The sequence below is a fragment of the Sparus aurata genome, chromosome 2 (assembly GCF_900880675.1).
Source record: "Sparus aurata chromosome 2, fSpaAur1.1, whole genome shotgun sequence".
NCBI lineage: Eukaryota > Metazoa > Chordata > Actinopteri > Spariformes > Sparidae > Sparus > Sparus aurata.
In genome coordinates, this window is record NC_044188.1 from 702,671 (window position 1) to 713,700 (window position 11,030).

Sequence of the window (11,030 nt, forward strand, 5' to 3'; positions counted from 1 at the left end):
CTCACTGCCATCTACAAAAGTTCTCTGACGACTCTGCTATCGTCGGCCTCATCAGGGACGGGGACAACAGAGCCTACAGAGAACTCATCAAGGACTTTGTGGACTGGTGCCAGCAGAACCACCTCCAGCTAAACGCTGGGAAGACCAAAGAGCTGCTGGTGGAGCTCTGCAGGCACAGACAACCTGCACACAGGTGAACATCCTGGGAACAGACATCGAGATGGTGACATCTTACAGTACCTGGGAGTTCACCTGAACAATAAACTGGACTGGACTGATCACACCGCAGCAACATACAAGAAAGGTCAGAGCAGACTGTATCTGCTGAGGAAGCTCAGGTCCTTTGGCGTGCAGGGGGCCTCCTGACTTCTTTCTATGACTCTGTGGTGGCATCAGACAGTTTCTGTGGAGTAGTCTGCTGGAGCAGCAGCATCTCAGCAGCAGACAGGAGGAGACTGGATAAACTTATCAGGAAGGCCAGCTCCACCCTGGGATGCCCTCTGGACCCAGTGCAGGTGGTGGGAGAGAGCAGGATGATGATGTCATCGCTGCTGGTGCAGGAGTCCCGCCCCCTGCAGGTGAGTGTCACAGCACTGGGCAGCTCCTTCAGCAGCAGACTGATCCACCCTCAGTGTGTGAAGGAGAGGTATCACAGGTCCTTCAGCAGCAGACTGATACACCCTCAGTGTGTGAAGGAGAGGTATCACAGCTCCTTCAGCAGCAGACTGATCCACCCTCAGTGTGTGAAGGAGGTATCACAGGTCCTTCAGCAGCAGACTGATACACCCTCAGTGTGTGAAGGAGAGGTATCACAGGTCCTTCAGCAGCAGACTGATACACCCTCAGTGTGTGAAGGAGGTATCACAGGTCCTTCAGCAGCAGACTGATCCACCCTCAGTGTGTGAAGGAGGTATCACAGCTCCTTCAGCAGCAGACTGATACACCCTCAGTGTGTGAAGGAGGTATCACAGCTCCTTCAGCAGCAGACTGATACACCCTCAGTGTGTGAAGGAGGTATCACAGGTCCTTCAGCAGCAGACTGATACACCCTCAGTGTGTGAAGGAGGTATCACAGGTCCTTCAGCAGCAGACTGATCCACCCTCAGTGTGTGAAGGAGGTATCACAGCTCCTTCAGCAGCAGACTGATACACCCTCAGTGTGTGAAGGAGGTATCACAGGTCCTTCAGCAGCAGACTGATCCACCCTCAGTGTGTGAAGGAGGTATCACAGCTCCTTCAGCAGCAGACTGATCCACCCTCAGTGTGTGAAGGAGAGGTATCACAGGTCCTTCAGCAGCAGACTGATCCACCCTCAGTGTGTGAAGGAGGTATCACAGCTCCTTCAGCAGCAGACTGATCCACCCTCAGTGTGTGAAGGAGGTATCACAGCTCCTTCAGCAGCAGACTGATCCACCCTCAGTGTGTGAAGGAGAGGTATCACAGGTCCTTCAGCAGCAGACTGATCCACCCTCAGTGTGTGAAGGAGGTATCACAGCTCCTTCAGCAGCAGACTGATCCACCCTCAGTGTGTGAAGGAGGTATCACAGCTCCTTCAGCAGCAGACTGATACACCCTCAGTGTGTGAAGGAGGTATCACAGGTCCTTCAGCAGCAGACTGATACACCCTCAGTGTGTGAAGGAGGTATCACAGGTCCTTCAGCAGCAGACTGATACACCCTCAGTGTGTGAAGGAGAGGTATCACAGGTCCTTCAGCAGCAGACTGATACACCCTCAGTGTGTGAAGGAGAGGTATCACAGGTCCTTCAGCAGCAGACTGATACACCCTCAGTGTGTGAAGGAGGTATCACAGGTCCTTCCTGCTGCTGTCAGACTGTACAACCAGCACTGCTCCCTGTAGACCTCACCCTGCACTCTGCACTGTGCAATAACTCTGTACAAACTAACTTCATCAACCATATTTATTATCTATATTTAAAATCTGTATATAAAAATGTGTTGCTCATTTTTGCACTATCCATGTAAATATGTACATTTGTCGATTCTATTCTATTTTTCTTTCCTTTTTAATTTTTTTTGTCTATTTTTCTATTTCTCTGTCTTGTCATATTCTGCTGTTGCAACAAACAAATTTCCCCGTCTGCGGGACATTAAAGGAATTCTGATTCTGATTCTGATTCTATTAAATAATAGATTATAGATTATAAATAATAGATTATAGATTGTAGATTATAAATCATAGATTTTGGATTATAATCCTAGATTATTAAATACAAATAGTAGATTACAGATGATAAATCATAGATTATAGAATATAAATCATAGATTGTATATTATAAATCATAATACTGTTGGTGCTGCTGTGAGCGAAAGGTGAAAACATGGCGGCAGAGTGACGCCGACTGTTCTCTCCGAGCGTCCATAAATAGATTAAATACTCTAATGTGAGAGGTTTTTTTTTGATGCATGGCTGTGAGTAAATGAGCAATACCTGAGATTTAATAAGAGGAAAGCGCAAAGAATTGCACAATTGATGCACACTAGGAGAGTCGCCTCACGTGAACGCCAAACAATGAGCCAACTTTCCGACGCTGCTCTTGACTGCAAAGACTCTTAATCACTTGCAAAATTCATTAAAATTGTGCTGTCCAAGCACTTTCAAGAAGTGGATGATGTTGCTAAAGAACGATTTGTCACATATTCTCTAATAACAATAATTGCCATTGTTTAAAATTTTTTATAATTTTCCAGAGAGTGAGTACTTGAACTATATTCCCTTACGGCACTCTATTGAAAAATGTGTGTCGATAGAAAAGCTGAGAATTTGCGTACACACATTTGAAAATTTTCTTTACTTTGATAACCTGCCAAATAAAAATGCAGTTAATTTATGGTATTCAACTCTGAATGATAGCGCTGGCAATCAATTTGATGTTTGTGCAAAAAAATGGGCCAGAGATCTGCATAAACGAGAGGAAGAGCTGTCCTGGAACGGTATATGGAAAAATGCAAGGCAACCTTTTCGAAAAAATAAACCCTAACCCTAATAAAGACAATTCAAAATACTCAACAGATTATACTACACACCGTCAAAACTATTTACAATGGGCTTACAAGAAGACAGTCAATGTCCAAAATGTGGCAATGCTGATGGAACTTTGTTTCATTTACTCTGGGAGTAACAAAACACGCAATGAACCACATTAACAGAACTATTCTACTAACACCAGAGTCATGTATATTAGGAGATCTACATAATTTTATTTATTTATTTTTTTCATTTATTTATTTTTTCTTTCTTTATAGTACTATTATTATTATTTGGAATATGTTTGTGTGGGTATAAGGACGTATGTGTATGTATCTGTGTTAATAAAACTTATAGCTTATAAAATATAAATCATAGATTGTAGAGTATATGATACAAAGGTGAACCCATTAAACCTGCATAGGGAAGTCACCCAGAGGGCTCCTGATCAGAACCTGGGACCAGCTAACCCGACCCAGAGGATCACACAGCGTGACTTAAATGACTTGGGTCAAGATGGCTCTCGACTGTGTGGCTCGGCAACATGTGACAACCTGTTCTGCTCAGTTGTCTCCTGGACCCACACACTTTACATATATTATCATTTGAATCAGATATTCAGTCACTCAGTCACTTGAATCGCAGATCTGAGGTCAGAGGACGTCAATCAGCATACAGACTGTGAAGCCCACTGAGGCCATGTGACTGATTCTGGGCTTCATACGATGTATTCATCCCTCTAATGCTTTTATTAATGCACACAGATATTTTTAATTAACTCACATTACTTTATAGAAATCTTTTTTTAACTTTGAATTTAAAGCTGGACCGGACCTCATCAGCCCCGCGTGCTGACGGCCTGTGCCGGCCAGCTCTGTGGAGTTCTCCAGCACCTCTTCAACCTGAGCCTCCACCTTCAGAGAGTGCCAGTGCTCTGGAAAACATCCTGCCTTGTTCCAGTGCCCAAAAAACATCCTGTGGCACTGGATGACTACAGGCCGATTGCACTGACCTCTCACATTATGAAGGTCATGGAGAGGCTGGTTCTTGCACACCTCAGACCCCTAGTGAGCCCATCACAGGACCCCCTACAATTTGCATATCAGCCCCATGTTGGGGTTGATGCTGCACTCATTTACCTGCTGCAGGAAGGCTGCTCCTCCCTGGATAGACCCAACACTGCTGTCCACGTCATGTTCTTCGACTTCTCCAGCGCCTTTAACACCATCCAGCCCAGGCTGCTGAAGGCCAGACTGGAGAACATGCAGGTGGATTCTCCTCTCGTCACACAGGTGGATGACTATCTGACGAGCAGACCGCAGTATGTGAGATTACAGAACTGTGTGTCAGCATCATCGGCGCCCCCCAGGGAACTGTGCTGTCTCCTCTTCACCACCTGCAGATTTTCAGTACCGCACTGAGTCGGGTCATCTGCAGAAATTCTCTGATGACACGGCCGTTGTGGGGCGTGTAGAGGGTGGGAGGGAGGATGAGTTCAGGGACCTGGTCTGCAATTTTGTCAGATGGTGTGAGGAGAACCACCTGCAGCTGAACGTGGCGAAGACGAAAGAGATGGTGGTGGACTTCAGGAGGAACAAGCCCCGCCCTCTCCAGTCTGCATTGGTGGGACAGACATCAACATTGTGGACTCTCACAAGTACCTGGGTGTGGTGCTGGACGATAAACTGGAGTGGACTGCAAACACGGAGGCAGTCTACAAGAAGGGCCTGAGCCGGCTTCACTTCCTGAGGAGGCTCAGGTCCTTTAATGTCTGCAACAGGATGCTCCAGATGTTTTATCAGTCTGTTGTCGCGAGCACCATTTTCTTCGCATCTTATTGTATATTGTATATAGTGTGTAGTGTTTTAAATTGCGTACTTTGATTGTATTTTGTATTTCTGATTGTATTGTACCGCTGCTACGATGACCCTATTTCACCTCAGGGATAAATAAAGTTATCTATCTAAAGAGGTTCTTTTCTACATTTTCTGTATGTATTTATTTTTCTATGTTGACCATGATTCCATTTGTAAAAGCAATAATATGGTGACACAATGAAGGTGTGATGTTTTATAGATACAGATTCTAAGGGTTCCCACACTGGACACGGTCGACACCGCTACAGAACCACAACAACACAGTCCTGCTGGAGCCGATGCCCACGACAATTAACACAGCTCTGACTGACTGTAACTGCCCCATCCTCAGACGCTGCCCTATATAACCCAGTGTGAATCTGCAGCGCTGCTCTCAGCTGTCAGCTCCTGTTGGTTCTGACGGGTCGCACTGAGTCCACTCAGACTTTACATGTATGCATCACTTCCTGTGTGTTTCTATTGAAGTGTCGGCTCGTCTTTAGTCTGATCAGTACTTTTGGTTTGAATACATAATAACACAGATACTGGCCGACTACACTAATAACTTTAGAACAATTTAAATAAAATTAATGATTTAGATGTTCATATTTGTGACCTCAGATCAGCTCGTGGTGTCTTCAGTCTCTGAAGTTTAAACAAATCTTACGTCACTCATCACAAACAACAAACTAAGACCATATAAGAACACATTCAACACTCATCTGTGTTAGAATACAGTAATCAGTACTGTCTTATCTTCATCCTGTGATGATGATGATGATGATGATGATGGTGGTGGTGGTGGTGTGTGTGTGTGTGTGTGTGTGTGTAAATGGTAAATGGTCTGCATTTTTATAGCGCTTTTCCAGTCTAACGGCAGCTCAAAGCGCTGTACAACACATGCCACATTCACCCATTCACACACACACGTCCATACACTGATGACGGAGGCGGCCATGCAAGGCGCCAACTGCTCATCAGGAACAATTTGGGGTTCAGTATCTTGCTCAAGGACACTTCGACATGCAACTAGGGGGAGCCATGATTCGTGACCTTCCGATCACTATCTGATAAATCAATGATCTCTGTTAGTGACTGACTGGATGACTGGAACAGAGCTCTGTTGATCCACTTGCTTCCTGTCACTTCACTAGAACTAATCCTTTCTGTCAGGCTGATGATCCGGCCTGACAGAACAGACACCAAACAACTTTCCTTTAAACTTGACGCTGGTCAGTTTTTGACACCTTATGTGCAGAAAGTCACCTGGACCTCTAAACGCAGCAGGACGGACGTGACGGCCGTCTGTCCAAACACAACGAGACTCATGGCTGCGAACGTAGACCGTATCCTCTGGACACCATCAGACTGAACAGGAAGTGATGTCACTGACTGACTCATTTCAACTCATCAATAATGGAATGGCACTTAAAGATGAAGAATGTCACAGGATTTGTTTGTGGTTCTGATTCTAGGTCAATAGGCAGCAGTGACAGTACAAGTACTGCATCTGTTATGTAACCTGGTACTTTGTACCTTGTGAGAAGCAGTATTAGTACAAATTCAAAGTATTCTTGGATCAGCAGTACAAGTACTCAGCCTGCTGCCTGCAGACTACATATATGCAGCAGTATTACGGCAGAACTCACCCGTCCCCGGTACAGCTGGTCCAGTCCACAGTCGATCCACTTCTCCACGTCCAGCCTCCTCTGCAACTCCTTCCGGTCGTATTTGACGGTGACCCGGGCCTGTCGCCGCTGCAGGCTCTGACCCGGGGACCGATGACTGCCACAGACCTTACTGACCCGCCGCCCCACCCGCTGAGCTGCCATCAGGACCAGGACCAGAACCACTGAGGAGGTCCAACAGAGACCCCAACTACTCTTAGAACCGGATCAAATACCCTGAGGCTGATTATAAAATGTGATATTCAGTTTTTAAATAAAGAGACAAAAATAAAAATAGTAAGAGAGCTCCACTGAGAGGCACAACAACAACAACAACAACGAAAATAATAATAATAATAATAATAATAATAATAATAATAATAATAATAATAATAATCCTGATTTCTGTCTCGAGCTTTTACATGTGATGAGTGACGGTGAGTCCTGTGTGTCGGAGGGCGCGTGCAGACTGAGGACGGAGCAGGGCGGGGACCACGCGCCGCTGCTGCTGCTGCTGCCTTCACGTGCTGTCGGAAGAATGAGCTCCGCACTTATCTGTGACCTGGTTGTCATTAAAATGATGAAACTGACAAACGAAATGATATTAAAAAAAAAACAAAAACATTTTGATCTCATTAAATCAAGTTTCTGTCATTTAAAACTTTATAAGTTTGATGTTTGTTTTTAATGTAGCATCAAAACAGCTGATTCAGCTTCCGCTCACGTGACGTTTCACTGGTTTGGCTTCTGCAGAAATCCTTTGTGGTGTAAATGGTCTTTTCCTTTTCACATCTGTCCAACCTCATTACAGCATTTGATCGGCCTGGTGCTGGTCCCCTGGTGCTGGTCCCCTGGTGCTGGTCCCCTGGTGCTAGTCCCCTGGTTGAGAGGAGGTTGTGTTGATGCCTTATCCTGCTCAGTCATCTCCTGGATCCACTCTTCACATATATTCTATATGATTGATGTATCAGATTTTCTGTCGATGCAGTTTGTAAGCTGTGATTTTGTTGTTCTGGTTCTGGTCATGTGATCATCTATTCCTGTCTGTCGGTCCTGGAGAGAGATCCAGTTTTTCCTCCCTTGGCTCGAGGCTCTGAGGATGAATCGAGGCCACGTGATGTGGTTTTGGACTGTATATATATAACTGATTAGATTTTTAAATTTCTCCTATGAAACATCATGTGTTGTTCAAATTAAGCTTGTTTTGTTTGTTTGTTTTGTTTAACTCTAAATAAAAGATAATAATGAAATATAAAAACACATTTAAATTTTAAAGGTTCACATTCAGATTCCAAATAAATGAACGAGTCCTGACTCATCTCATATGTTAATCTCTTGTTGATAATAATAATAATAATAATAATAATAATAGTAATAATAGTAATAATAATGACGATAATAATAATGAATATAGTAACAATAATAATAATAATAATTGTTAATATCATTATCATAACAATAATAACAATTATGTGATAATAATAATAATAATAATAATGTCAATGATGTTGTGAGGATCTTTAATGTCTCGACTGCTGCACCAAATAGAACCATTTCCATTAATTATTTATTGATTTATTTAATTGTACAACTTTAAACAACAGGAACTCTGAACAGATTGTTTACTGACTACTAACACACGTTGTTCTGCGATGCTCAGGTTTACGGGGATATTAAATGCACCATGAGAGGACCCTGCTGGGTCCTAGTGCTCCTGGTGTTCACGGCAGGTGTCTGAGCATAAAGCAGGAACAGCGACACCTGGTGGTGGACATCAGGCCTACAATCACATGACGTAATTGTAAGTAGATGAAACCTTCAGAAGAAGAAACATTTCCAGTAAAAAAACATCAGAGATATTGAAACTTTACGTTTCTTTATGTCCAGCGTTGTGGTGTGACATCACTGTGACATCACTGTTTACACTCACATCATATTTTATCTTCCAACTCCTGCTTCTGTCTCCACAAACACAGCTGGAACCTCATCACTATGTCACAATGCTGCGGGGATCAGTGATGTGATGTCATCAGTGATGTCATCGGTGATGTCATCTGTGATGTCATTACACGAACATGAGGTCCTGAATTAAAGACTGATGAAAGGTCAGGTGATGACAGAGCCGGCCGAGGCTTTAAGGGGCCCTGAACATTTGTTCAGATTCACAGCCTTTTGCTTTTTGACTTACTGATGAAGTGACTTCACACAACGACTTGGCTTCAGGGCCCGTGGACCTCTTGGGTGATTCAGGCTCATTCAGTAATCCATCCTTGCTTTGTATATTCACACGAGGTATCTAGTTTATGTGCATGATACAAGCACTGGCAGACACAGCAGCTGTAGGCAGGAATATTGATCATGAAATCAGAATCATCTTGTCTTGAATTATTCATTCATTCATTCATTCATTTATGTCACTTGTTTAATGTATTTAATATGTAAATATTAATTACAGTTTTTACCAATTGCTTGAACACAAATTGAAGATGTTGTTACTATACCTTAAACAAAGTGTAACCATACCTTAAACAAAGTGTAACCGTACCATAAACAAAGTGTAACCGTACCTTAAACAAAGTGTAACCGTACCTTAAACAAAGTGTAACCGTACCTTAAACAAAGTGTAACCGTACCATAAACAAAGTGTAACCGTACCATAAACAAAGTGTAACCGTACCTTAAACAAAGTGTAACCGTACCATAAACAAAGTGTAACCGTACCTTAAACAAAGTGTAACCGTACCTTAAACAAAGTGTAACCGTACCTTAAACAAAGTGTAACCATACCTTAAACAAAGTGTAACCATACCTTAAACAAAAGCGTTGCTTTGCACTTTAGTTGCAATTCTGCAACACACTTGCTCCTGCACACTACACACTATTTCATACATAAGACACTTTGTTCAAAAATGAAATCTCAGGGTACCATTGGGAAAACACATCTATTCAAAATACAACACACATCGGTTAATTGAAAATACTTGGACACACACCTGATGATACTTACTTACAAAACTGAACACCAATCATCCAGCTACAAAAAGGCCTCAGTTAAGCCTTTTTGAGAACTTTGCAAGCATGGAGGCAGGGAGAGCTGGAGGCAGAGGAAGACAGAGAGAGAGAGGAGGACGTGGTCGAAGAGGCCATGCAAGGAACATTATTTCGGATGACATAAGAGCAACTTTGGTGGACCATGTCATAAACCACGGCCTGACGCGGGGAATGAGGGAAGCTGGGCAGAGAGTCCACCCTAATCTAAGCCGTTTCATCCATAATAAGGACATTCCGACTGGAAAACAGGTATGTCTTCAACTCTCTACTCAGACTGTATCTAGAGTATTTACAGTACTGTACCATATCACGTTACCGTATCACATGTACCGTATTGCAGGGTGGCTAAAGCTCCTTTTCGAACAAAAGTGGTAGTTTTGTGAAACATACCGTGATAACGTGTTGAGATGTTTCAGTACTGTGTATGGTAAATACAGTAAAGTATATACAGTATTGTAAAAAAGAAGCAAACAATAACAATTTGTGGTTGCATTTTTCTACAGAATGGCTAGAAGACCTACTGGGGTGGACGCCAACGCCTGTTCACCCAACAGCAGGAACTTGCCATAGTGAACCTGGTCAGAGCAAACAATACAATCCATCTGCACCAGCTACAGCAACAAATACTTGCAGATAGGCAAGTATTCAACAGCATAACTCGAGTAAGCATTACCACTATCAGACGCATCTTGGTAAAGCACAACACGACCATGAAGCAATTGTACAGGGTCCCATTTAAGAGGAACAGTGTCAGGGTCAAAGAACTTCGACATGAATATGTACAGGTGAGTGTTACAGTCCTTTACATTTACAATACAGAATGGGTGCAGTCCAGTAACAGCTGAATATGTACCACTGGATCAGTACCACCTAGATACATTCAGAAAGCTACACAGGTACCTGTGTGGTGTGGTGGGGCGGTTCTGTATGTATAGTAGTGAGTTGTGGGCTTTGAGTAAAGCCATCCACTTTATGTATGTTTTGTTACAGAGCATCTTGGACATGGATGGAGCTGCCCAGCCTCATGAGTGTATTAACACTGACGAGGCTGGATTCAACCTTAGCAAAAACAGACGACAGAGACGTAATATAATTGGCCAAAGGGCAATTATGCACGTCCCGGGGCACATTGTGTGCTGCCATAAGTCTTCAAAGGCTACAGCACCATCATGCCAAACTGGGTCCCTATAATGCACAACACATAATCACATTTCTAGATGCACTTCATGATGCAGTTGTACAGGATAGACCAGAGCAGCCCAGGTTTGTTGTTGTCTGGGAAAATGTTAGTTTCCATCGGGCTGCTCTGGTCCAGAACTGGTTCACCAACCATGATCAATTTCAAGTTGTGTACTTACCCCCTTACTCGCCATTTCTAAATCCTATAGAAGAATGTTTTTCTGCTTGGAGATGGCACGTATATGACCGGCAACCACGTGCCCGTATGCCTCTTCTGCAGGCAATGGAAC

At 43.5% G+C, this 11,030-nt stretch overlaps 1 protein-coding gene across 1 annotated transcript in view; it reads right to left on the reverse strand.

The window, feature by feature from the left end:
* The window catches only part of LOC115570063 (protein phosphatase 1 regulatory subunit 14A-like), an 8,933-nt gene extending 1,869 nt beyond the window's left edge, over positions 1-7,064 (reverse strand). The window contains exons 1-2 of the mRNA XM_030398320.1: positions 6,933-7,064; positions 6,493-6,695 (exon numbers count right to left, since the gene is read on the reverse strand). Of these exons, the coding sequence (XP_030254180.1) occupies positions 6,493-6,675 (183 nt within the window). The 5' untranslated portion in view covers positions 6,676-6,695; positions 6,933-7,064. The remainder of the gene's footprint in view (positions 1-6,492; positions 6,696-6,932) is intronic.
* Between the last annotated feature and the right edge of the window lie 3,966 nt (positions 7,065-11,030).